Source organism: Diplotaxodon limnothrissa, linkage group LG6, assembly GCF_057381915.1.
Source record: "Diplotaxodon limnothrissa isolate DT_005_m linkage group LG6, D_limnothrissa_male_GT1.1, whole genome shotgun sequence".
NCBI lineage: Eukaryota > Metazoa > Chordata > Actinopteri > Cichliformes > Cichlidae > Diplotaxodon > Diplotaxodon limnothrissa.
The window spans coordinates 29,371,888-29,399,609 of NC_140601.1; the positions used below are offsets into that span (position 1 = coordinate 29,371,888).

The 27,722-nt window shown below is 40.3% G+C and overlaps 3 protein-coding genes across 4 annotated transcripts; 2 read left to right on the forward strand and 1 right to left on the reverse strand.

The window, feature by feature from the left end:
• LOC146630798 (uncharacterized) lies at positions 1 to 2,862 on the forward strand. Its single transcript, XM_085356107.1, has 5 exons — positions 1 to 253; positions 445 to 683; positions 1,399 to 1,524; positions 1,636 to 1,801; positions 2,643 to 2,862. The coding sequence occupies exons 1-5, from the start codon at positions 1 to 3 to the stop codon at positions 2,819 to 2,821; spliced, it is 963 nt and encodes a 320-aa protein (XP_085212233.1). The 3' UTR covers positions 2,822 to 2,862.
• Positions 2,863 to 14,126: 11,264 nt separating this feature from the next.
• LOC146630799 (N-acetylmuramoyl-L-alanine amidase-like) lies at positions 14,127 to 19,333 on the reverse strand. Its single transcript, XM_085356108.1, has 4 exons — positions 19,119 to 19,333; positions 17,526 to 18,386; positions 16,016 to 16,226; positions 14,127 to 15,435 (listed from the first exon to the last, which is right to left on the reverse strand). The coding sequence occupies exons 1-4, from the start codon at positions 19,189 to 19,191 to the stop codon at positions 15,132 to 15,134; spliced, it is 1,449 nt and encodes a 482-aa protein (XP_085212234.1). The 5' UTR covers positions 19,192 to 19,333; the 3' UTR covers positions 14,127 to 15,131.
• A 674-nt stretch (positions 19,334 to 20,007) lies between these two features.
• trappc5 (trafficking protein particle complex subunit 5) lies at positions 20,008 to 22,794 on the forward strand. 2 transcript variants are annotated; one of them, XM_085356109.1, is made up of 3 exons: positions 20,008 to 20,053; positions 20,244 to 20,530; positions 21,958 to 22,794. In XM_085356109.1, exons 2-3 carry the CDS (start codon positions 20,261 to 20,263, stop codon positions 22,252 to 22,254), a joined length of 567 nt encoding a protein of 188 aa, XP_085212235.1. In that variant the 5' UTR covers positions 20,008 to 20,053; positions 20,244 to 20,260; the 3' UTR covers positions 22,255 to 22,794. The 2 variants fall into 2 exon arrangements, with proteins under 2 accessions (XP_085212235.1, XP_085212236.1); XM_085356110.1 differs by lacking the exon at positions 20,008 to 20,053 and having other exon boundaries at positions 20,192 to 20,530.
• Positions 22,795 to 27,722: the final 4,928 nt, after the last annotated feature.

A 27,722-nucleotide genomic window follows, 5' to 3' on the forward strand; every position in this document is an offset into this window, starting at 1 on the left:
ATGCCTCGTTCTTTCCTGGTGAAGCGCGGTGGGCTGCACCACCTTCGTCACGTGGCAAGAAGCCCCAGCCCTGGAGCCACTGCAGTAATGTTCAGTGAACTGGAAAAAAGGGCGGGAGCCTGGGACGCATCCCTGGAGTACACCAAACCGAAGACAAACGGTGATAATGCAATCGCCGCTGTGTTATTACAGCAGGACTTAAAGTTCTGTAATGAAAATGGGAACCGTCACCCATTCAGTCCTCAATCATACGGTGGGTGACAACGTCTTTTGTTTGTTTTAGCTCTCCTAAGACTAAACTTTACACTTTTAAATGTGATCAGCAGCAGCTCTGTTTGGTCCGATAAAAGAACAAGGACCCAACTTTTTTTCCCGTGTTAATTAAAGAAAAAAAAACATATTTTTCATATTTTTCAAAAACTGTCTGTCTGCTTTTCTTTTCAGACCACAGTTCTGCTGAGGCCTGCAGTCCTGTCAACGCAAATATTTTTAGCCAAGTGGAGAAAGTTGTTTCTCAGCCTCCCAAACCAGAAGTATTGTCGAGTCTTCAGGTGAGGTCTGGATATCCAGACAAACTGTCCGAACTGAGAGAGTTGGAGCACCATCAGATCCTGAGAGAGACCAGGAGCAGCAGCTGCTCTAAGATCTGCGCTCCGAGGCAGGAGTGCCTACTATGTGGAAAGGTTACAACAATTTTTTTTATGAAGTTCCTGTTTTTATTTCATTTTGACTTTTTATTTTTAGATTTATTTTCTATGATTTTTACAGAAGTACTATTTCTTTGGATTTTATTGCATTTTAGTTTTTTATTATGTACTGGGTATTAGTATATTATTATTATTATTGCTGTTGTTGTTATATTATTATATTTTATTATTATTGTGTAATAATAATATTATTATATATCTATAAAGATATCTTTACTTAAGACAGATTAACAAACATCCACCAGAAGACAAAGACTAAAAAGACATATATCATCAATCAATCAGCATCAGCATAGGGCCGCAAGACATATATCGTAGATTGTGTTTATTGGAGTCATTTTTACAACAAATAAAATATTAAAATGCACAATACAGTTATTTATTTATTACGTTTCATTTTAGAAATGCCTTTTTTCAGTTATTCTGAAGGTGATGCAATTTTTTTGATGGGTAACCTTCCATATATTCATAAAAATCCTCCGAATGTCCTCCAAGAGACCCATGAACCATGAACTAGGCTCAACAATTTCAGTCATGTAAAAGTTTATAGACTGAAGAAACACAATATTAAATAATGAATACATCAGTGCTCCTTAGCTTCCTTTGATTGTTTGAAAAGTCTAACCTCTAATGAGCCATAACTTAAAAATTCCTCATTGATATGTTAAATTGTTGCAACTTGTCTTTGCAGATATTTTCATGTCTGTCAAGTCTGAAAACTCACATATGTAAGAGTCACAGAGGCAGAGCCCGTATGTCAGTGGCACACATCAAGTCCGGCAGGGCTGGTAATGAGCAGGCACCTTGCAGGGGGAAGGTCAGCATCACTTTGCCTTTAAATGCATTATTCTGTTACATCTTTGGATGTAAAATCAACCATTTATTGGGATAGAGCTTTGTCAGATCCATGACTGTCTGCTGTTTTCAGGAGCGGACATTCAGCTGTACGGTGTGTGCAAAAGTGTTCAAGCGCTCCTCCACCCTCTCCACTCACCTGCTCATTCATTCAGACACCCGGCCCTATCCCTGCCAGTACTGCGGCAAACGCTTCCACCAGAAGTCTGACATGAAGAAACACACCTTCATCCACACCGGTGAGTTGGTGCACTCCTGCTCTCAGTAAACCAGTCTGGTGTTTTCTGCTAAAATGAGCACTACTAACATACGTGTGTATATTAGTATCCTTTAAGTTAGTCAGTTTGCCTAATATGAAATCTGGCTCATTAAAATTGGCATAAAAGTCAGACTGTAAAAAGGCTCAGACTACTTCCTGATGATGTTTCCAGCACACGTAAAAGTACAACGTTTTACGTTATTAATGACCTTCAGATCCACTACACAGAGTTAGTACATATCGTTAGCTTCATAGCATAAGTGCCTAAGTCATTGACTTAGTCAAATGACTTAGGCAATTATGCTATGAAGCTAACGATATGTAATTCCTTTATATGTCTTTTTATTCTCAGGCTCTACTAGAGTAGCGTTGACTTTTTTTAATAATAAAGCTTATATTACATATATATATTCCTGGACTTTGTTGCCACCCTTTCGTTTATCCACTGTCTGAAACAAGCAGTTTTAGCACCATTTTAGCCAGCTTTCTTGTGATTGGCTGCCCCTCAGATGGTGGGTGGGGCTTTCTGTGTTCAAAAGTGTTCATCTTAGATGACGATATCCTCTCTGTTTGATGTCATACACATCGAAGACCAAAAAAAATCTGAGCTCTTTGCCCACAGGGATTATTATAGAGCACACTAAGCTCATTATTATCCACCTTTGTAAAAGCAACAAATATGAAAGAAAGGAAAACATAACAGTTCCCTTTGATAAATCTTTTAACCTTAGATTCTAAACCTGATTGGTTAGTTTTTGTGTCATATCTGGATTCTGAAAGCAAACAATAACAGCGTTCAATTCTCTCGGTTTGTCTGCCAGGGGAGAAGCCCCACGTGTGTCAGATATGTGGCAAAGCATTCAGCCAGAGCTCCAACCTCATCACCCACAGCCGAAAGCACAGGGATGACAGGCCCTACCGCTGCCCACGATGCCTTTACAGCTTCCAGCATAAAGTGGACCTGCGGCAGCACCAGGAGCAACACTGCGCCTACCGCTGATTCTGCCCCACTCGAGACTTTAACCTTCTCAACGAAGAGGAACAGGAACTGGGATCTAAATCTTTGACTGTGTTGCTCCCAAGACAGCGTTTAATATTTCATGCAAAGCTGTGTACAGTGTTGGAGGTGTATTATATACCACAGGCATTGTGGTAGGGTGTGTTGAGTCTCAGCAGTGTAGTGAAATGACTTTATTTATGTGAAGGAAAGTACAAAAAACAGTACTGGTTACAACAATACTTTAATAATTTAAATTGTAAATGCAAAATACATCCTCAGTCAGTGCATTTGATTTAACTGATGCTTATTTTTCAGGTGTACTTAGTGATATCGAGCTATTTGTTTTTTGTTTTGTTTCTTTCCACATACTGAGGAATATAGTTGTACAGGAAAAATCACAGCACTGTTAATGCTTCCATCCATCTTCTTTATAGCTTATCCAAAGTCAGAGTCACTATTGTTATATTAGTGATCATTATTATTATTTCAGTTAAGCTGTGTTTAGACTTTAATTCTTGTGGACATGTGGTGTGTTTTCCAGTGTTTTTGTATTAACGGGACACCAAGTATGAGACTCCCACTGATTAATCATTCCTGGTTAGATATTCAGAGTTATTGTTCAAATATTAATAAAAGCAGTGCTGTGTGCAACAAAAGCTGAGCTCTTAATATAGTATAATGTTGTGTATATGTACTCTTAACTTTGTAATAATTAAAAAAAATTGAAGAAGAAAGAAATATTGATAGGGGATTCTTTTGAGTTTATTCGTTTTAAGATTTGCTAAAGTAAGGTGTATCGTCCAAAGACAGGGTCTGATAAACACATCCTACTACATGGAAAAGAGGATAAAGTCTGAATAAGTTAAAGTAGTACAAAGAATTTTACTGATCTCAGTTTGTCCGTCAAGCAGTAATGTTTGATACTACGAGCGTGGTTGGAGCTTTAACTTATCTAAACTAAGGCTTTTAAAGTGCACTTAACTTAGAGGTGAGTAGTATAGCAACAGTTGTAATTTTCTTTGTTGTACTTGATCAAGGTTTTAACAGTTAACTAAAACCAAACTAAAACTAGATGTGCAAAAAAACATTTCGATTAACTTAAAAATAAAAACTAGGCTTTACTTCAATACCTTTGGAAACCTATAATTAAATACAACTAAAATAAAAAAACATAGAGAGGAAATATCCTTAGTTGTAATATTTGTTAGTTTGGTATAATTTTATTAAAACTTGTGTGTCTATTGAGACTGTGGAGACTAACACTGAGCTAATAAAAACTAAAGATAAACACATTGAAACAATAAAAACTAAACTGAAACCAGAAAAAACCCGACCAGGAAACGAACTGAAACGAAACTGAACCAAAAGCAAAAAAATTCTAAATTAAATGAAGATAAAAACCTAAAAGATACAAAACTATGATAACTCTGCACTGGATTCAGGGTAGCATGACTTATCCACCTTAAACATGGCACACTCAATATACAAAGGTCAGCAGTGCTTCCCCCTCTCCTATGTGGCATTGCATAACTGCAAAGGTTACACATTTGTTTTAACTGAAGCCAAGTTATCAAGTTTTTCCTCTTGTACAATTGATCCCACATGAGTCAGAGTGAATCAACATTTCAGCCTGTTTGGGGAAGTAAACACTGGCATCTGTTCAAATGGTAAAATAATTCATTTAATTTGATTTTACTCAATTGTGTTCAGAAGATTTCTTCACACCACACGTACCCGACTGTTGTGGTAATTTTGTTTTTATTGAAACCGAAAACAAAAAATACAGACAACTTTGTCTAAAGTCATGAATCATCATTTTTGTTCAACTCTTTGAATCAACGCTGACAGCCTGCACTTCAGTCACATACTAATCTGAATTTCAGTGGGGTTGTATACAGAGGCAAAACCACAAAATCTGTTTTTGTCCAGCAAATTATGGACCGAACTGTTTAAAGTAAGTACTTAAAGTTAACATGATGTTGTTCATACTTAAGAAGAGATCTTTACCATTTGGTTATGCATGGCATGCAAAGATATTTCAAAATTTACATTAGTATGTTTTAGAAATAGGGCAGTAAATAACGTCTCTGCAAGCCTCCCACTGGTCCTAACATGTGGTCAAAACACCCTCGGTGTTAAATTGTGCAAGAAACAGGAAGTGATGGACGACGACCCTTTGAACTTTTATGATGCTTCTGAAACATGGTTTAAATCCTGGGCAGTTCCTTGTATTTCAAAACTAATGCTTGCAAAAACACTATTAGCAATATTGCCACAGTGATCAGCATGTGTTTACAAATGTTTTCATTTCATTTCATTTTTGAGATTTTTTGAGATTTTCTAGTTAATTAAAAGCACCGAGGCCAAAAGAGAGCGCCGTGTAGCTCAGTGGAGCCTGGAGATGCACCTCTGTTTACACACACACACACACAGGCACAAAGTGGACAGTAGTTTGAGTGATTTTGGCCTGGGTTTATTTTCAGGTATGCAAGATTGTGACAAATCCTTTTAGAATGTCATGTTTCTGTCATAGTTATCTCCACCATGGAGGTTATGTTTTTGGTAGCAATCGCATGTGCATCATTCTGTTTCTACACACAATAGTGGAAAACGTTTTGAATGAATTCTGATTCAGCTTTGTAAGAGTGCAGATTGAGGTCATGTTATCAATTTGTTCAAATTTGTCTTAAAGCCACCAAAGTCTTAAAAGTCAACTTCATGATTTATTGGTTGAAAAATAACACAAAAAAACTACAACTTAGAAATGATTCTTACAAGTGTCATGTCTATTATCATATAGAAAGTACTGTGTAAAATTTTAAATATACTACATTTGACCTTTGACCTCTCGTTGAAGGTCAATAGATTGATTCAAAGGTCAAAATGAGACATTTTTAGGTTATTAAAACTGGCTCTTACTGCCATTGTTTGTATTGAAAAAATGGGGAATGATCTATGACAGCGGTCCCCAACCCCCGGGCCACGAGTCGTTTGGTACCGGGCCGCGAGAGTTGAGGCTCGGGTGTGAAATTTATGGTGTTCAGGGTTTTTATCATTAACTCGGTTTCCCTGGGTCTTTTCCCGGGTTGTAGTTGTGCGTCTTATTTTGAAAGAAATATCTACACGTTACCATAGCGACCAGAGAGCATTAAGGGGCAGAGAGGAGGATGTTACTCTCAATGTTGTTGGCGCATTTCAGGAGGACGCTGCTAATAAAGTTACACAATTACACAGTGAATTTGCCTTTATTAATATATTTACAAAATACTACAGTTTTTGTCTTGGCCGTGTCATTTTATTTTGTTGTATTTATCCGCGACACCTTAAAGGCCGGTCCGTGAAAATATTGTCTGACATTAAACCGGTCCGTGGTGCAGAAAAGGTTGGGGACCGCTGATCTATGAGGATTTTAACTATCGCGTTATGTTATATTGGCTTTGTTATTACTTTTTTTTAACCACATAAAGTTGTGTTAAATATGTTTTTCAATTGATTTTTATTACTAAACGGGTGAAATGAATATTACACATGTATTATAGCCACATAAATTATAAAATATATATTAAAAAAACTCTACCTTAATCCTGTCTGGGATATTAAAATGAATTTAAACGGGTCAAATAACAAAAGCCTGCAGTTTTCACTTGCTTTTACTGAACTACAAACATAAAAAACAAAAAACAAAAACAGGTAACAGCTGACGGCGAGCCACACACACAGGCGCCATCTTGACTATCTGACATCTCAGAGCATATTTATAAAGAAGAAGGAAAATGAATCTAAACAAAATACAAAAATATTCCTATAAAAGTAAATACGACTAACAGAGTGTGTAGTTCTAATGCATTTCTGAAATCTAAAAGAAGTCATCTTATCCATATTGTCAGCTAGCCAAACAATCTTTTTCTGTTATAAAGATATCTGAGACCTGCTGGAGTCTCGAGCTACTTTTATTTTTGTTAATAAATGCTTTATAAAGCATAAATAGTCCTCATTTGACATGAGCTCACGCAAAATACTTAATTCACTTGTAACTGCCTGAATTAACCATGAATTACAATATGAAATAACTATTAATGAAACCTTTATCAACACACTCACAAAAAGCTTATAAAACTTTATAAATGCTCAATTAACTGCTTATTAATAACTTACTAATGCTTAATAGTGTGACATTATTATAAAGTGCTATATGACTCACTCAAAACAAAATGATTCATAAACTTCCAAAAACTCAAAGCCCGGGTCCAAAACCTCAGCTTTCATGTCTCCCTGAGCTCAAAGAGAAGGGTTAGTGATATAAAACTCACTAATATGATCTCTGGCTGTGCAGCGCCACCCTCTGGTTAAACTGTGTTTTTGCAAGCTGTGTTTGTGCTAGCTGTACCGATCAAATGTATTACTGCGGCTTTGGCTGTACTCTTACCTGTAATTCATTAATGTGTGATATTATGTGCACATTTATTTAAAGCTAGATTTATCTTATGTAAATGTAATCATTACACCTCAAGGTTACTTAGCATATTTGATACATGTGGTATTTTTTGTTTAGTTTTTATAATTTGTTTTGTTCAGTTTTTTTCCTAGTATAAGTAGTTTGAGGTATACTAATACTAATATTAGTAATATTTGTTTGTTTGGCTGGTGAAGGAAGTTCAGTATTAAAACTCTTACTTATTTAGAAACTCCCAGCCCCCAAACAGAGAACGTTGTCTGCCCATGTGAGCACAGAAGTCCAAGGTCTATGTGTGGATGGACTTTGGTTTTCTCCTCTACAGCACACAGAAACAGAACTTTGACACAGACTGGCAAAACTACAGGATTTAATTACACCTCTCACTCTAATAGCAGTGGAGCAGCTTCTGTGTCAAATAAATGATCACAACCCAGATGCCACCTTAGCACCACTGCAATTAAAAACCTTTTATTACTGTTACACAACTCTTAATTAGTGATACAGCATAATGAGCTCTGCCAACACCCTCATTTGTGTCGTGTTTATGTGCTGCTGCTATCCCTCCTGCAGACAGAAATATAGAAGTGTGCTGCATGTACAAGTTCCAGTAAAACTACTGCACCAGTAAGGAAAGCAGATATTGGCTATAAAATCCACCAAGGTCCTTGCGACAGGACAGAGATGTTTTCAGTGTCTCAGAATTAAATGGGATGAATGTAAAATGACGATAAGAAGTGCTCCAAACAAAAAACACTTAACTGAACATATCCAATAACCTGTAAAAGCCCCTGAACAACGCCCCGGATTAATCCAATCTACACACATAATTATGTTTAGTTATTTTTTTTAATACTGTACATAATTCGTTGTTTTATGGTTTTCTCAGATGCACTAAACCTGTAGATGGTGCTGATGTCTTCTACAGAGTAACCACGAAAGAATGAAACAGAAACATGTTTAAACAACAGCTGACGTGTTTCAGGGCTGCTGATACTCTTTGATAAATTCTTAATGGTTCAATGAGTCACACTAGGACTCCAAGTCTGTCTTTGAATTTGACACCACATACAGTCCATTCCTAAATTTTGTTTACACATTTTCACTATCCATCCATCCGTTCATTCTCTTCCACTTATCCTTGTCAGGGTCACGGATGGAAGCTGGAGCCTATCCCAGCTGTCTTAGGGCGAGACGCATTTCCACTAATCAAACAAATGTTAATATTAAACAGATATTAATTTGATTAAATTTTATATTTTATTTATATAGCACCAAATCACAAAAACAGTCACTCCAAGATCCCAACAATGAAATGGCCCCCTTTAAACAAACACTTGGCAACCGTAGGAAGTAGAAACTCCCTTTTAATAGGAAGAAACCTCCGGCAGAACCAGCTTCAGGGAGGGGCAGACGTCTGCCACGACTGGCTGGGGGTGAGGAGAGGAAGACGGGACAAAAGGCATGCTGTTGAAGACAGGCAGAGCTTAATAATAACTAATGATTCATCTCTGCTGTAAGGTTTTTCCATTTGTGGATAATAGCTCTCACTGTGGTTTGCTGGAGTCCCGATGACCTAGAAATAACTTTGTAACTCTTTCCAGACTGGTTACAACTTTGTTTCTCATCTGGTTTGAGTTTCTCTAGATTGTGGCATGATGTGTTGCTCTTTCAGATCCTTTCGCCTACTTTACATAGTCAGACAGCTTCTATTTCCATGATTTTTTCATTGAACAGGTCTTGCAGTAATCAGGCCCAGGTGTGGCTGATGAGACTGTTTTGTTGCATAATCTTTATCAAAAGCTTTCTCCTGTCACACAGACTGGCGAGCTGTTGGTGCTGATGTCTCTCTGGGTTCACTGTCTCAACAGCTGCACTGTGAAGCCATAGCTACTTTAGTGTTTTCCTCTGGAAAGCTTTTTGCAGCGTTCATATGATGGACTTTACACAGTAAACAATCTGTCAGATCAGGTTATTTATCGTCAGCATGAGGAGAAATGGGTCAGTTTAAAGTGCAGAAGCATGAGAAAACATGCTCATGGGATTCTGTTGGTCCCAGCAAAAGTGAGTGACCTGTTGAAATCAAGTTGCATAGATTTTTACACCTGTGTTTTCTTTTCTTTCTTTTTTTTCCCAAAGAAACACACAATAGACATCGATTTCATTAACGTAATTTCAATAAATACAGAAATTAATTTACCAATGACATTTTGACTGAGGTCTATGACCTCTTAATGGAATAGCATTCATTAAAAATGTTAAACATGCAGCACAAATCTACAGTTTTGGGCCATAAACTAGTCATTCTGAATCAAAAAAGAAAAAGAGACACCCACGAGTGTTACTGTCACTGTCCTGGGTCAGTGACCCAGTGTTTTGGTTTGTTTCATTATTATTATTATTATGATCAATCTTTGGTTTCATCTTGGTTTATTACTACCAGTGTTTTGGTTTTTTGTATTTTAAGCTCCCTCTGTTCTGTCCAGTTTGTCTCTGTGCCTGTCGTGTGCTTCCTGTTTTACTTTAAAAGTCCATGTCTCATGTCAGTGTTTCTGGTTTTGCTTCCCTTGTCTTGTTAAGTCTGATTTCTCCCAGCTGTGTTACCCTCCTGTCCCCCAGTCTCTGAGTACTCCAGTGTGTATTTAAGCCCTGTGTTTTTCTTGCTCTGTGTCGTGTTGTAGCCTCATTTTGCCTGTCTTCCCAGTCTCTGTAGCACCTAGTTTTTTGGTTTCTTGTTTTCCAGTTCCCCGAGTCCCTGGTTTGTCAGTTCTAGTCACTATACTTCGTCTTTTGTTTTCTGTGTTTCCCACAGAAAACTAAGCTGCACTTTCGGGTAATCTTCCTTCTTTTGGGTCCTGCACTTGGGTCCTGCCACACAGCACATCCTGACCGTTACAGCTGTAATAGTGTCACACAGTGGAAATTTGTATTTATCTTCTATATTGATTTTATTCTGATTTTTAGTGTTTATTTATGAGTGTAATTTTTACTTGCATGGTTTTATTCTGTTTCTATTGCATGGTTTTTAGTGTTTTATTTGACATGGTTTTAATCCACCGTGGCGTGGCAGAGCATGGGATATATTAGTTGATAGGGATCACCTGCTGAGGCATGGGTGTGTCCAGAGGTGGCCTATCAGCTGTTTAAAGACCAATTAAAAGCAGGCTAGTGGAGCACTATGAGGAGAGAGGCCCCCGAAATGAGGAGGAATGTGCGAAGGCCACGTGAAAAGAGGGACCCGCTGCCTGATCGTGGGGGTGCGACACCTAATCAGTGTGACGTGGCGACCCAGTCCTGACAGCAAGGAACGGCAACAGTAGGAGACAACACGTGTTTTTGGCAGCAGGGCAGAGGTGTACCTCTACCTGCATTTGTGAGTAGTGTCTACACTGTCGTTCATTGGGTGCAATCGTGTTGGGTGAGGGTCGCCATGCATATAAGTCAGGGCAGCTTCCGGGACCATTGTTCTGGCCCCTATTTATTTACAGGGCACTGACACGAGGGGAGCCGTGGTGGCATCGCATGACGGATTCGGGTGCAGAACGCGAGCTGGGATGGGATGTGATGGGCCCAGTGAAGGGACAAGAGGAGGATGAGAGGTTCCTCCTCGTCTGCCTGAGACGAGGCTGGCATGGACTCCGCTCTGGAGAAGAAATTCCTGGCCTGCTGGTGGACCCATAATGAACGTGTGGCATAATTACATCAGGGGATTCTTATGAATGTAGAAAATTGTATTTTTACGGGTTTTAGAATTGTTTTTAGTCTTCATGGGGATTTTGGTATACTGACAATATTTTATTACATACATTTTTAAGAGTTGTTGTTGTTGTTGTTATTATTATTTTCTGCTTCCAGGGCCCTGTTTCAGGAAGCCGGTTTAGTGGAAAAACTGAGTAAGTATACCCTGAGTTAACGAAAACTCTGGGTTTTCGGTTTCACAAAGCGAGTTCAGCTGCAGCCTGAGTGAGTCACTATGACGACACACGCCGTGAAGTTAACCTGCCCCCTAGCAGGTTTACTACAACTAACCCTGACTGTCTCCGCCCCTTTGTCGGAAACCTGACAGTAGGAAGTGTCGGACATGGCGTGCCCCTTCCTTGAAGAGCCAGTAGATCGTGAAGCCCAAATTCTCCACAGAGCTCTCCGCCGGGAGAGAGTGATCAGAGCGCGTTTGGACATTTTATCATTTCCTGATGATTTTCTGTGCGAACGTTACCGTTTCTCAGCACAATCTATAAGTTATTTGGATAACATCCTCAGGCCATATATTACGCATGTGACACATCGCGGACATGCTCTCAGTTCATTGCATATTATTTGTATTGCACTTCGGTTTTTTGCAAACGGGAGCTTTCTGTATAATATTGGTGACGCTGAGCACGTTTCCAAGGCTACCGTCTGTCGGGCAGTCAGGAATGTTACAGTTGCACTGAAACGTCTCCTGTACTCGTCTGTGGTGTTCCCCGGTCACAGACCCACAAGATTTATCAAAGAGGGATGCCACAAAATTGCAGGTATCAGGATGAACGAAACTTAATTCATGATGTGGTGATACTTGAACTACTACTTAAATTGCACATTTATTTTCAGGGTTCCCAGGCGTGATTGGCTGTACAGATGGCACTCACATTCCAATCATTGCTCCTTCAGTAAATGAAGGAGACTATGTGAACAGGAAGTCTTTCCACAGCATTAATGTACAGGTACATAGTTCCCTGTAGCATGTCAAACTAACAAATTATTTCATTATAGTAATGGATGCTAATTTGTGTTCTCTGCACTGTGAAGATCATATGTGATGCTGCCAACATTATCACAAATGTGGAAGCCAAGTGGCCAGGCTCTGTCCATGACTCACAAATATTCCGTGAATGTACACTGAGCACAAAATTTGGACATGGTGAGTTGAGAATACTTTAAAATATATAAAGACCAATTGCTTCAGGGACATTTGAACTGAAGTGTACCCTTCTGTCTTAGGAGAGTTCACTGGCTACTTGCTTGGTGATAGGGGGTATCCATGTTTACCCTATTTGCTTACCCCTTACCCTGACCCTGAACCGGGCCCACAGCAGCGATATAATCTGGCTAATTGCAGGACAAGAGCCAGAATTGAAATGACTATCGGAATGCTTAAGGCCCGGTTCCAGTGCCTGCAAAGACTCAGGGTCACCCCAGAAAGGGCATGTGACATTATTGTGGCATGTGTGATTCTTCACAACATTGCCACAATTAGAGGAGAACACTGTCCTTCTGAACCAAACATCAGCAGTGATCCAAACCATGAACATCCTGACCCTCCCACGGACATACAAGATGGAAGCGCAGTCAGAGACACCATATGTCACAATCATTTCCTTTGACCCATCACCTCAACATGTTGAAAGAAGAATAAACAGATTTTTTGTTCAACTGGCTTTATTGGTCACCTGTGTTTCCTGTACACAAAGTATTAAAAGATGTAAACCTCATAAAGTGTCTCTGTTGCTTCCTCCTCTGTAACAGCTGTCAATGTTTCTTCATTATTTTCCTGTAGTAAAGAAATAGACAACATTGCTGTTCTACTGTAAACTCATATAATCTGTGGAGTATTACTCACAACTGCATGTTGGTCTGGCTCAACAGGAGGCTGCACCAGATGCAGTACACCATCACCATCAACTGATAGAATATGAGGTTTATACAGGTCACTTATAACTTACAAGGGACCAAATGGCAATTAACAAACATACCAAGCACCTTACACTTCATTGTCATTATGCTCTCAAAGACAACCAAGGCTGAGGGAAGGCAAAATCAGTAGGAAAATAACTTCACTACAAAATAATCCATTATGGTAAAGAGTTTATCAAATGAATGAGCAGCACTGCAAAGGTGACTGTGAAGAAAGGATGTATGCACATCATGTATTATTTTGAATTTACCCCTTATGTAGGCACTTGTGTCTTGCGGGGTTATTGACTCAGAGGATGTCCCCGCAGAGATGCCTTCGGCCACAGGGCGCCCACTGTTTTGGCTGAGGGCCAACTGCTCAGCCTCTGTGAGTGGTGGTGGTGGAGGACCCCCACCTGTTTTTCGGGCCTCCGCTTTTTTTCTGTTGGCTATAACGGGCCACATTTGAGCATACAGGGTAAGCAAATATGTACTTGTAATGTGCTCAGATAATTTCAATAAGTGCTTACAGAAAGGAAATTAATGTAGCCTCTAACTGCAATTGATTTACATGGGACAAACAGACCAAGCACTATGGCTCATAATACAATTACACCTTACCTGTTTGGACTATATTTTTATATTTCATTTTTACTTGCTGCCAGGCACGTTTGGGGCCTGTTGGGTTGCACCTGCGCTCACATCACATCACAAAATAAAATGTATAAAATAACAAATAAAATAACATATGATAAAATAACGTGTTGAATGGGTGGAAATCCCTCGATCAATGTTTAAATTAACACTCAGGCATTGACTCTGTCGGCTATGTTTTGCCATGCATGCTCCCTTTCTTTTGCAGCTGTGGCTGTGTTACTTTTTTCCGCGGAATTTGCATGTTATCGGCATATGCTGCCATCAGAATTTCGGCCTCAAGCGCTGTGAAATACATTGACCGCGCCTTCTTTCCCTCCGTCTCCATGGTGACTCGCTTAATCTGTGCTCCACTAATCAGGGCTTTATGTATCCTCGTCCGCGCGCTTCACTTGGGGTTAAAGCAACTCCGCGTTGACTGAACTAATTGTTATCAGCCTTTCTGAAACGGAATATTCCGAGTTGGACAGTTCGGGGTTACTCAACCGTGAGTGTCGTTTTTCACTCTGAGTTTTCCAAACCGGCTTCCTGAAACAGGGCCCTGGCCTGGAAATGAACTGTTTCTGATCAGACCTCCCACCATCTCTGTGCCTTGGGTTTCTGACTGGCTTGCTCCCTCCTTGTATTCAAGAACCATCCTCTTTTGTATTACATTCTGGCGCGACTGCTTCAGTATCTGCGTTACAATAGAACAAAACTGACATTTTTAATACGCAGTCACATTAAACACTATTCGACCGTCTCTTTGTTCGTCTCTCTTTAGTGTGTCCGCTTCCTGCAAAATTCAAACAGAATGGAAAATTTTGTTTTGTGAAGACATTTTTTTTTACTTTCAGACAATTAACAATAACATGATCAGACATGTACTCATAGCACTAATATGTAGCAAAGGTGTATTTTATCATCATCCTCAGTAACGAGTGTTTGTTCCTTATTGGTTTTTCCTGAAAGAAAGAGAAATCTTATTCTCTTGAACTGTTGCTTTTGAGTGCACTAATTTTTATTTGTAACTACATTTACAAATGAATAGCATATATTTTTCTCGAGTTTTAAGGTATCGGCAAGCAGTACTTGAGTAGTTAATACGAAGAATTGCGTACAAAGCAACATTTGTATTTAGCATTATTTGGAATGGATCGTAATGTGAAGCTCGGCCTGAAAACAAATGCAAGCCATCAGTTTTGAATGTTATTTGCCTGTTGAAACCTCCCATCTGAGCCTGCGAGTAGGAACAGTAGGACACGTACTGGCCACACCGTGAGTACTGATAATTAAGACTGTTTATCCACCCATATATCACCCAGAGGACTGATAAATAACATTCATTTGATTGATAATTGGGTGGATAAACATACTGACCAGCTGATTAATAGGTATAGTACATCATGGTACCACTTTGTATGCTGGATCTAAGCAGAATTCATTTCTTTCTGCACTGAACTATGCAAATTTTAAATGTGACCTCTACATTAATAAGATAGAATGATCCAGAGTATAAGACATTTCCAAAAGTAGTGATGAACCTTTGATGACAGAATGCTGCCTGTCCTCTTATTCGCTGAAATGCTCCCAGGTTCTTATTTCTGAAAAGAAGGCATCTCCAGGGCAGGCGGTGTAGTTCACCACCTGTCTGTGGCCATGGATGATGAAATTGGAAACCAGTCCTCCTCCGTGTAAAGCACATTGGACAAGTCGATGACGTAGCAGGTCCATGGCATAGCGAGATGGCAGGGTGGCAGTGTAGTTACCGATGATTGACACGCCATACCCAATGGCATTGTGTCCCCTGGTGTGAGTGCCGAGATGATGCCAACCCCTACCCTCATAAACGTAGCCGTCAGACCCAACCACAAAGCTGAAAGTGCAAAAATATGAGAGCAGGTGATCAATGGATGAGGTGGATGGTTCCTAGTCTGCAGACAAATAGAGCGAAATGCTGAGAATTTATTCCAGCATATGTGATGAATTTTCAGCAATACAGCGTTTTAACAGCATTCCTGAAAATTCTCCCGCTAATAACATAGATATGAAATATGGCTACTTAAATGAATGTTTTGGCATTTTAGGAATTTTCTGTTGTAGTTTTTTTTTTTTTTTTTTCCCGAATCACCACTCCCATGTTCATTTCCTACCACTTCAAGCACCTGTAAATCTTACAATTTACAAAAATAAAAGTATAAAAACAAGAATTTGTTCAATTAGAAGAATTATTTTTGACAGAATATGACCAGAATTTGACATTTTTACAGGAAAGGCAAACTATAGTGATTAGTTTCAAAGGTCGCTAAAGAGTAGGCAGCACCTGTCTACAGCAGATCCATATTTTGAGGCAGTGACAGTTGTATACATCTGTTGTATACAACTAACAAACACTGCAACAACGTGTAAAAATACATTTCCCTAGATTTCCAATGATTCCTTTAAAGTTTTGTTACCTGTATCCGATGTCAGCCCACCCACGGTCCTCCTGGTGGAAACGCTGCATGGACCTCATGTCACGAGAACAGCTTGGGAAGGATAAGCAGGGTGATGATGGCTCATAAGTATGATGAATGTACAGATACTGGAGGGGAAGAGAGAGCGGGATAGGTGTACCTCGGTGGGGCTTTGCCCCCCACTGACAGCGAGGGATGATTTGAGGGCAGTCTGTGGGTAGGAGGAGACAAGGTGAGGATTAGGAAAGTAATAACACTCCAGACCTTGATAGGCTGCAACAGAACATATGGGCTAGTGTCTAAAAAAAGGTCTTTGTGACAGCTCGGAAATAATGACTCAGTTTGTCCAGCATCAATGAGCTTATTACTTAAACAAGCTTGTTTTTCCAACTGTTTAAGCCCAGTGTAGTGCACACAACATCTTTCTTTAAGGTCTAAAATCTGTCAGTGTTTTTACCAGATGACTGCTTGTGGTTGGTGCAGTTTTTTGGAAATGGAGCTTTGACCTTTGAAACATCCGAAACGTGGGAGTGATGTTTGAAAAACTGATTACAGTTTATAGATTATGAATATAGCAGAGACCTGCCAGAACTGTTCTGACAAATGTGGGACATTTTCAAAAGTGAAATTTGCTTAGAAAGAGGATGGCATAATGTTTGCACCAGGAAGGACTGTGCAGTAAGTCCTTTAGAATAATCTCATGAAATTGTTGTCCACACACTTAATTTTATCAGAGCCAAAAGTCTGAATAATTTGCAAACTTACAGAACTTACATTTCCCACACCAGAAGCAAGGCAGCTAAGCCAAGCATGGACGAATTCCTTTGTAATAACATTTGACTGAATGTGGAAAAACTGAAACATACTTCTTTCAGTCTGTTTTGTAAATGGACTGAAATGTTGAATGTTAACATTTCCAGAATGAACTTGAGCTTCCATGACTAAAAAATTGAATGGTTTGTGTCTTTTTATTCATTTTAAAGTTGAGCCTTTAAAGTATAAAATATCAATGGATCACAGGACCAAGATGACTGAAAACTAAAAAAATACTATAAAAGAAATACCTCTTCCTCTATGAGGCCTAACTATTTAACGGTGGATTTAATCCAGTCTCCACGGGCATAGTGATCACAACATGCAATTGCAGTTAAAAACTTCATAATGAGTTTCATAATAATGTTGGTAAAAGCCTTGCACTATTTCAGTGCTGGCTTTCACTTCAAATTGAGTTTTTTTCGACTGGCCGGCAGCCAAAATACACAAATGTTAACTGAAGTTAAAGATAGTTAAGTAAAAAATATGTTTGAATTTACAAGGTTTTTACGAGTTCATGGTGAGATTACTGTTTAACCTAGTGTGACGTTATCCTCTTTAGATCCTTATCAAAAATATTTGTCTCATAAACAAAAATTTAATTCTGATTATTTTAACTGCAAAGTTTGATGAAAACATCCAGGTTCACTAGACTCTTGCACAAAAGAATGATTAAATGTCTTCATTCATAGCTCACCCCAGTACTTCTTGACAAATGTCTCCAATCCATCTTTCACCGCCTTTCCCACCCCAGTGTCCATAGAAATCCATTCTGTCTTCTCCAGTTTCCAGACCAACGCTAGTGTCTCCATCACCTGGCTGTGAAGATCAACAGACTCTAGGATGGATCTAGAGAGCTCCCTCCTCCTTGGGCTAATCTGACTGCTCACAGCATCCATGCCCTGCCCCTCACTCAGAGTAAAATTGTAGTATCCTCTCAGAATCTCACTGAGGGCCTGTGGCTGTTCAGATGCAGTTAAATTGCTGAGGTCTGTGCCCAGTATAAGGCCATCCATGCCCCCATTGATCATGGCATCGGTGGCTAGAGTGGCAGGCTGAGACAGTTTGAACACCCTGGGGTGCTCCACGTTGTCCCAGCACCCGTCAGGCCCCAAACGGTGAGATGGTGGGAAGTCCTGGAGGCTGAGAAATGATAAGCCCAGTGTCCTGCCGAAGGTGAGAGGGAAGATCCCAGCTGCTGCCACCTCTTCCATCTTGGCGTTCAGTCCTGATTCAATTCCTAGTAATAAGGGTACAAGCGCCACCGTAGTTCCATCTCTTGTGAGAACCACCCCTCGTTCTTCTCCATGGTCCGTCACAATGTGGTGGATGGCCTTATCAAAAAAGCTGAAGGATGAGGTGTTGAGAATGGCCGTCTCCAGGAGGTCAGCATCGCTGAGATTATTGGAAGCGCCCAAGAAATGGATGGTCATCACGTCATCATGGCCTGCAGTCCTCCGCAAGGCCCTGACCAGAGCCAGCGGGGGCAGACCAGGGTTGGAGTGTTCAACCTGCTGCACGGCTTGAATAAAGCCTTCCATGTTACGCAGGTGGACGCCTGACAACAACACAAGCCGAGAAAAGTGCATTAATCCCTCAGTGAATGAAATGTTCAGTTACTTCAGAATGAAACAGTGGTCCTTGCTCAATATTAGTGTAAAGCCGGTTTAGCAAACCATTCATTTATCTGTCTTAACAGCTTATGCAATTTACAGGCATTAGAGTCTGTCTGAAGTGATATAGAGTTCACATCAGCTAAGTTATGAACTGGGGATTAAAGAAGGTGGAAACTGATAGCACGACAAGAGGTTGTTGCCCTATAACTAGCATGACTTCCTCAAATGCTATACAGATGGGAAAGAACTATACCAACACTGAGAGAATGAGTGGAGGAGCTCAAACATACAGCTGAAGCAATGTACATTTAAGATCAGGCATTAGACACACTTCCATAGTATACTGAGTTTGTGCTACCAAATACAGTATATGTCTTTGTCTTACTCTTTTAAGACCTATATTTTGGGAACAGTTGAATAGCCTTTCTAATTGATCAGTTAATAACCCAATACTTAAAGAAAGAGGGAAAGCTTTTTTTTTTAGTTTGAGAAAGAAAGGAAAGAGAGAAAATTCCCGATTACAGATAACAAGGAACAAGTGAGTCAAAACACATCAGGTTGCCCAAAGAGAAAATATTCCTTATCAACATGCCAAGCAGGTACACTGTGGCCTGTAATGGAAATTCTAATGCAAGATAACTGAATGCTTGCATGTTTTAAATAACTGCGCTTACCTGTCGGCCTGCTGTAGACAGTAACAAGGTAAAATAAAGTCAGAAGAAAAAATGTGAGTCCACAGAAAGCCATTCTGCATCTCCCGGTTAGTGCTTCTTAAATCGTTTTATTGTTTTATTTTTATTCTTGCAAAACAAATGAACCTAAACAGTGAAATTGAAAGAATCTCTGCAATAATCCAAAATGTGTGGGGCTCCCTCACTTGTCTAGGTGTATTTAACTAGGTGTACGTGCATGACAGCAGTGCTCTGTCTCAGAGGGAAGAGTACTCTCTGTACACAGATGGCCCCAAATATTGATTTAACCTACAGCACATCAAAGAGCAAAATTTCTCTTCCATTTATTTCAGTTTTCATCACAAATTTATTTTATTATTATTATTATTATTATTATTATTATTATTATTATTATTATATTATTTATGTTTCACTTTTTTTTTTACTTCATGCAGTTTCCTTTGTATATGCCTGGACAAAAACAATAGAAGCGAGGGATAAAGTCAGTTATGGTTAATGTTTACAGTCCCCTGTAATATGTACGTCTGATATGTGCTCACCTGTGCCGGGAAACAGCTTAGTCACATGAACAAACAAGTAGACGTGGACTTGGTGGCAAAAAACAACACAAGCTGATTTGGTTTGTATTGTATGGTTATTCATACAATCATGTACATTTAGGTTTGTTAAACCAAAATCTTGAATTAACTTTCTAATTTTGATTGACTACAAGTCACACACACACACACACACACGCACACGCACACACTTTGCAGTCAAATTAGCTAGCTACCCCGCCGAAAAGCAATAAATAAATCCCTCGTGGACTTCGTGGACTCCGTAGCTGTGAATCGATCGGTGAGGTCATGTGACAAGTTACGTTTTTAATAAACAGGAAGTACTCAAACCTTAACAACTCAGGTGTAGGAAGTGATCGGGTGAGTGTTGATTATAGTCTTAAAGAAAGCTGAGTTGAAAGATACTAATTTTAATAACTGAATAATTTTCGTAAATGTCATATTTGTGTTTCTCGCGTGCCTGTAGCACCTTGGTTAGCATTAGCAGTTAGCCTGTAGTTAGTTGCAGCCTCACTAACAATAATAATCTCCTCGGTGTTCCCTCTTACAGCTGTCCGTTAAATCATAATGGAGGCTCGCTTCACCAGAGGCAAGTCAGCTATTCTCGAGAGGCCTTTGAGCCGGCCGAAAACCGAGGTGAGCGTGAGCGCCTTCACCCTGCTCTTCTCAGAGGTGGTGCAGTACTGCCAGAGCCGTGTGTACTCGGTGTCCGAGCTGCAGGCTCGCCTAGCGGAGCTGGGGCAGCGAGTGGGAGGCAGCCTACTGGACGTGCTAGTGCTGAGGGAGAAAAACGGCAAGAGGGAGACCAAAGTGCTAAACATACTGCTGTTCATCAAGGTATACTGTGTGTGTGTCAGGATTTCATTCAGACCGCTCACAAAGATCTTCCTCACTAACTAATAATAACTTTGCAATGATGAATATTAAAATCAAGCATATATTAGTGTAAATACAGCTCCACATAATACTTGCTGTGAATGCAGAACATCAGCAGTAGGGATGGGTGTCATTTAGGTTTTATCCGATTCCAGTGCCAAACCGGTACTTTTGAAACTGTGCCGGTGCTTAAACTGTGCTCGAACCGGTGCTTAAAGAATCAAGAACACAAACTTTGTCCAAAAACCTCTCATGTTTAGCTGGGGGTTTTTTTTGTAAAAAGATAACAATGTTAGCCTTTTCTGCAGCTATAGGGCATATATGGTATCACTCTTGGCTGGAAGCAGTGCTTAAACAATGAAAAAAACACAAACTTTGTCCAAAAACCTCTCATGTTTAGCTGTTTTCCACTTTTTCTTTGGTCATTTTAGCCTTTTTGGCCAGGGTGAAGGGAGTATCTGCCATCAAAAAGGAGACAGCCGCATGTAACTACGACGGTGTTTGCTAGTTCACCTTACATGCATTAATTTAATAACGTGGTTAGCCTACACAATGTAAATTACACACGAACAACATTAAGCTACTCGCCCAGAGAAGAACAGCTGCTGCTGCCATCATCATCCGTCATCATTTCTGCTACACTGGCAGGGCTAGGGGCCAGGACTCTACTCTTCGGGTTCTTGCTAACTCCGGGTCCGAGGCACCACTTCCCGCAGTAGATGTACTCGATGTGAGGTCTCACAACAAGCTATCAAATACGACGCATTTCTCAGCTTTTAAAAAAAACGCTATGCGTCGCCAGGTTCGTCGTCAGATTCGAGGTGTTACCTCCTTTGCACAGTATCAGCTTAAAGCACTTGTTGCAGGCTGCTGAGTTTGCATCTTTTGCTGACTGTTTGCAGACTGTCTTTGTGTTTGCTGATTCAGCAAAACCTAAAACTCCAGTCTGAGATGAGGGATATCATAATGTTACACCAGGTGATCATTTGAGTTCATATGTAAATATATTCATTAATCTGCTTAGTTCAGGCTCAGTGCTGAATTTTAATTGCTCATGAGATGACTGCATGTTAGAGCTCTGAAAGATTAAAACTGTTCATCACTGTCTGTCCCATGTTGCGTAACAGACACATGGAAATTACATTAGTTTTTGCATAAACAAAGGTAAAATAGATCTTGGCACTATTTAAATGACTAATTTTGCCATTTTCTTTTAAATTTTTATCTCAGTTGTGTTATCTTTGTTATGCCTCTACCTTTAGCTGCAGAAAAAAGTCATTGCCTGTCACTTTGCACACTTTCTCCCAAAGCAAATAAAGTAATTTTTTTTGGATTGCACATGTTTTGTGTATCCCCTGTCATCCTGTCATTTTCTTTGTCCTTCTCAGGTATCTGTGTGGAGAGCACTCTTTGGTAAGGAAGCAGACAAGCTTGAGCAAGCCAACGACGATGACAAGACTTACTACATCATAGAGAAGGAGCCCCTCGTCAACACCTACATCTCTGTTCCCAAGGAGAACAGCACCTTAAACTGCGCGGCCTTCACGGGAGGGATCATAGAGGCCATTCTCACCCACAGCGGCTTCCCTGCCAAGGTCACCGTCCACTGGCACAAGGGCACCACGCTCATGATAAAGTTCGATGAGGCTGTCATCGCTAGAGACAAAGTACTGGAAGGAAGATAGGAGGGAGTTGGATAAATGGCTGGAGACTTGTCGTCATTATGGATTCTCAGGATTCAAGTGGTATTAAAATTCACGTTCAACTATAAAACGAGTTCTTTATGTTAGAGAAGCAGGATTAACAAAGCTGTGAAGAACATGACTTTACAGCCTTTCAGTGGAGGTTGAGATTTGGGAGGAGTTCAGAATGTAAACAAAACACTACAAGCTCTTTATTTAAAGCCTTTGTTGCTCTAGTGCTCTTAAAAAAGGGGTTTTGTTTTACCGCACAATGTAGACCGACATCAGCAGCTCCCAAACCAAACAGCTGATAGAAAATGTCCCATTTCCTCATATTAGCTAAAGTTAGTGACTGAATCTGTGTTGGCAGGCCTGATGTCAGCACAGGTGTCCACATGTTTGTACTGCAGGGTCACCGCAATGCTGCTACCTCGACCTATTCAAGAGGTGAGGCAGCGGCTTTGCGGTTAGCATGTGTTTATGCTAAATAATGTTTGTACATGCATTTTGTTATTATAAAATATAAGTAAATGTATAAGAAAATGTTTGGGAATGGATGTTTTTTTCTGTCTTTTTTTTTTTTTTTTACTTTTTGGTATTTATAAAAGAAACTGTGGTGGTTTCACCAGAAACTAGAAAATTCAGTATTGGTAAACCAGGGAGGGGCAGTGAGTCATTTGTCTCAGAAAGAAAATAAAAGCACTGCTCTTGTTTCTTAAACTCACAAATATGAAAGTAAATGCTGTGCTGTGAAAAAAGCATTGACCCATTTCCTTATTTCTTCATTTCTCCTCATTTCTCTTTTTTTTTTTTTTTTTTTTGCATATTCGTCACATGTTCGTCACAAAATGTAATAATTAAAAAAAAAAATCGTATTTAATTGGGTTATATTTGTTATATTAAATTTTTAAAAATTTGATGATCGCAAACATGCCAGCATGACAAAAGTACAACTGAAAGTTAGAACGGGATAAAAGAATTTCCACAGCACGGAAGGTGGTAAATGGTAGAGTCAGGTGCCGAGGGTGGCCCTTTTTTAGCCAGTAATCCTTATTAAAACAAATTAAATTTGTACTGCATTCAGTTAATTTTCACATGTTCACTTTTTTTGCGGACAAGGCTTTGTCTAATTATCGCTAACGAGAGTGTTACTACCCAAATCAGACAGGGATTGGAGTCCCTTTCGTCAATCATAAAAGCTTATTAATGGAATCTTTTTCATCATGCTCTTTTTTTTTTTTTTTTTTTTTTTTTTTTTTTTTTTTTTAACCAGTGTTTTGATGCTCACATCAACTCTTTGAACCACTCTTGTTTTCCATTTAAGAAATACTGTTAAACTCAGGACTGTTGCCTTGAAAGCCGCCCCCAAGACCTTATGGAAATAGTCCCATCTCTATTTTCCTGTTACTTATAAGCCTTTTACTTTTTCTTTTCTTTTTTTTTTTTATCTCTTTGGACCTCAGATTATACAATATCCTGTAAAAGTACTTTAAACTCATCTGTTCAGACAAGCACATATATGTCCACTTTACCTTTGGTATGAGAAACGTTTCATTTATTTACTCATTTAAAAACCATGTACCTCTGTACCTCTGTAAATCACTTTGGACCGTTCTTGGTCTCAAAACTAAACTGTACTTACTACTATAATTCATTTACAGGTGACTATGCATTTATGTTGTAACTTTTTCCCTTATTCAGTAAAAGGACTAGATGTTATAGTCCCTGATATTGCATTGCTTTAAATGGAGAGAATCTTGAGGGATGGCTGTTATGAGGAAAGGCAGCCCACAAACTACCGGCAGCACACATCGTTGTGTGCCTCAACTTTCGGTCTTTTACCCAAGCTAATCTGCCATTTTTGGGGATTAGAGATCTGATCTAGATTATCATATTAAGATTTGGTACACATCGTCAGTAGTGGACCTTGGATTCATCGGGTGTTTTGGCCATCATCACAAGACACCCTCATTCAAGGAGGCCCTGCCAGGGTTGATCAGGCCCTGGAGTGTGTCACTGGTTTATGTCAAATTGTTATTTCATTTCTCCTCTTCTTTCTTCTGTTTAGTTTTCTACAGTTTATTTTCTCCTATCTATTCACTGCATCCAAAAAAAAATAATTATTACCTCTTTAGCATTTATGGAGCCTCACTTCTTCAAAGGGATAGAAAAGGTGATAAAGAGAAGTAAGACAAAAGGGAGAAGAGAGGAGAGCCGGAAGGGGGGCACCCAATCTGACTTCCGAGACCTCCCAAGTCCCCGCCGTATCGGGCTGTACGCTCTACCTCCCCACTGCCTCCCAGAAAAGGGAAGAAGAGCGGAATATTTTCTTCTCGCGCGGTTAGCTGACTGCCTTAGCTGCCCAAGTGATGTTAGCCCTTTTTAACCATAGCCAGTGACTGGTCCTCTTAGCAGTGTTAGCTAATTCTCTTATAGCCTGCTGTTGTGCCTGTCCTCTGATCGGCGATGACAATATCCCGTCGCTATAGAGTCCAACGCTGCTGAGGCATTTGGGAAGTCTGAGCCAATTCTTAACGTAGGAGCTCACTAGCCACTCTAGTCGATTGGCATGATTGAGTGAGACCTCATACATTGTCAACGGCCACAGTAGTCTGGGTAATAACCCAAACTGGAAGCACCAAAGCTTCAGTTTCCCTGGGAGTGCAGCGTTTTTAATCCGCTTGAGGTCATTAGCCATTTTCTGCCTTAGTTGTTCTAGTTGCCACGAATCATTGAGGTCTGCATTATACCACCGTCCCAGGCTCTTTATGGGCTTCTCTAAGACTGTTGGAATTGGTTCTCCACTGAAATAGAATTGCTCGGCTGTCAGTTTTCGTTTTATGATGGAGATGCTGCGAGATTTACTTGGCTTAAACTCCATTCTTGTCCATTCGATGTTTTCCTGGAGCTTCTGTAGCAATCGCCTAGTACATGGTTTTGTTGTTGTAATGATGGTCATGTCATCCATGTAGGCTCTAATGGGAGGAAGACGAAGGCCACTCTTGAGTCTCTCGCCTCCCACTACCCACCAAGATGCCCGCATGACCAACTCCATTGCCATAATATATGCCAGAGGGGAAATCGTGCAGCCTGCCATAACCCCAATTCCCAGGTGCTGCCAGGCTGTGGTGGTGTTCTCAGCTGTCACACAAAACTGTAAATCTTGAAAGTAGGTCTTGACCAGTCCTGTGATGTGGTTTGGTACGCTGAAATAGTTGAAGGTCATCCACAAGATCTCGTGCGGAACTGACCCAAAGGCGTTGGCAAGGTCTAAAAAGACCACGTCAAGGTCTCTTTGTTCTTTCTTGGCAGTTTGAATCTGGTGCCAGATGACGCTGGCATGCTTCCACAGGTATTTGAGGACTCGTGGGGGTGTTTTTATAGAGCCTATATGAGATGCCATTAGGTCCTGGAGCCGATGCTGCTCTTGCCTGCTTCACTACCTTCTCTACTTCACTCCATGTAGGTGGTCTTTGACCATTTTGTGTCCAGGTGCCTGGATAGGCGGCATATTACTCGGAATGGTAACTGGCTCGTGCCTTGGATCCTCAGAGTAAGTTTTTCTCGGATGATCTTCCAGGTCTTTAATGGGCATTTTTAAGGCACCCGCTCTTCTCTTCAACAAAAAGGCCCATAACAAAGTTGTATGGGTTGCTGTAGAAAAGGCCCTCCTCCACTGTTTCCTCAGTTGTTTTCTCTCTTTCACTAATCTGTCAATTTCCCACAGTCTCCTGGACTTTAACTGGTTATTCATTGGCTCTGGGCCACAGAATCTGATCTTTCCTACCTTCTATCTTCCTTTCCCTTGCTGGTAGTGGTTGGCTAGACTCAGTGTTGGAAGATTCTGTTGGTTGTTTCTGGATGAGCTCTGGGCTGGAACATGGTGTTGATTATGGCTGGCTTACATCTGTACACAAATCAAATCAAATCACTTTTATTGTCACATCACATGTGCAGGTACATTGGTACAGCACATGTGAGTGAAATTCTTGTGTGCGAGCTTCACAAGCAACAGAGTTGTGCAAAATACAATAATGTAAACAAGCAAAATACAAGAATGGCTACATCTGAAACTAATAAATATATGTACAATATGTACAAAATGTGTTGCTAGCTGTTGGTGGCTAACCTCCAACCTAGGGGCTGATATTAAATGGCCGGGTCCTGGGCTAGAATCTAATATTGGGTGTGGCTGACTAAGCTCTAGACTGGGAACTGCTACTGGCTGGATCTGACTGAGCTCCAATCTGGAGACTATGAGAGGGTCTGTACGACAAAGAACTTCGAACGGGGTGCTGATACCCTGAGGACTGTGGGGATTCTCCTGCCTCTGGACTTCCATCGACTGATATGACTTACTTCTTAAAAAGTATGTGTCAATGCGAGGCCCCTTTCTCAGCTCGCTGAGGCACTTCTTCCTGCCTTGGTGGATTTTACGGCCCATGTCAGTTGTTAGTTTTGACCAGCCACAAATGCAGTTCTGCAGCTTCTTTCCTACCATCATTGATGGTCCATTATTTGCAATGCTGGTTCATCTATTCATCATTGGTGCTGTTCCGTGGTTCATTGCAATTAAATCCGTCCAGAAAGGGTATTTATTTTTTTATTTTTTTTTTTTATTGAGGATGTAGATGTAGATTTTGAATAGTTAAAAAAAAATTTTTTTTTTTAAAAAACATTAGCTAACAAAGTTACGGAGCCCCCCAGGGGACATGGGAGAAAAAAAAATTACGGAGGAAAAAAAAAATAATTAGGGAGGAAAAAAAAAAATTAGGGAGGAAAAAAAAAATTAAGACGGACTTTTGCGAGCGCTCGCAAAAGTATTGCGAGATCTCGCAATAAGTATTGCGAGCGCTCGCAAAAGTATTGCGAGATCTCGCAAAAGTTTTAGCCGCATTCTTCGGAGGCCGCCAGCTCGAAGCCGACCGGGAGGTCGAGGCACGATGTGCCGGGAAAGCGGTGTTCCTCCCGGCTGTAGTAGGTCTCGACTTCCCGTTAGCTTCGAGCTAGTGGCCGCCAGCTCGAAGCCGACCGGGAGGTCGAGGCACGATGTGCCGGGAAAGCGGTGTTCCTCCCGGCTGTAGTAGGTCTCGACCTCCCGTTAGCTTCGAGCTAGTGGGTGTCAGATCTCCAAAAACGTCGGAGCTCTTTTGCAAATATGTGATGTCTTGTAAACCGAGCAGGTATCTGACGTTTACACAACTGCATTCACGCCTCAAAATATCTTAAAAGTGTATTTTGTGACCCAGAAAGAGTAATATTACAACTAAGTAGCTGCCGCCATTGTTGGAGTTTTGCGAGATCTCGCAATACTTTTGCGCAAAAGTCCGTCTTAATTTTTTTTTTCTCCCTAATTTTTTTTTTTTCCTCCCTAATTTTTTTTCCTCCCATGTCCCCTGGGGGGCTCCGTACAAAGTTGCTATGGTTAATCAAAGTTAAACTAAAAAGCAAAACTGGATGTGCACAAAGAA

Bases quoted from the DNA above. Each gene is read 5' to 3' on its own strand.
- trappc5 (XM_085356109.1), top strand. From the start codon at position 20,261: ATGGAGGCTCGCTTCACCAGAGGCAAGTCAGCTATTCTCGAGAGGCCT. The intron at 20,531-21,957 runs GTATACTGTGTG...TGTCCTTCTCAG, and splicing joins ACATACTGCTGTTCATCAAG to GTATCTGTGTGGAGAGCACT.
- LOC146630798 (XM_085356107.1), top strand. From the start codon at position 1: ATGCCTCGTTCTTTCCTGGTGAAGCGCGGTGGGCTGCACCACCTTCGT. The intron at 1,525-1,635 runs GTCAGCATCACT...TGCTGTTTTCAG, and splicing joins AGGCACCTTGCAGGGGGAAG to GAGCGGACATTCAGCTGTAC. The intron at 1,802-2,642 runs GTGAGTTGGTGC...TTTGTCTGCCAG, and splicing joins ACACACCTTCATCCACACCG to GGGAGAAGCCCCACGTGTGT.
- LOC146630799 (XM_085356108.1), bottom strand. From the start codon at position 19,191: ATGGCTTTCTGTGGACTCACATTTTTTCTTCTGACTTTATTTTACCTT. The intron at 18,387-19,118 runs GTAAGCGCAGTT...TGTTGTTGTCAG, and splicing joins TGTCTACAGCAGGCCGACAG to GCGTCCACCTGCGTAACATG. The intron at 15,436-16,015 runs GTAACAAAACTT...TTGCACTTTCAG, and splicing joins TGGGCTGACATCGGATACAG to CTTTGTGGTTGGGTCTGACG.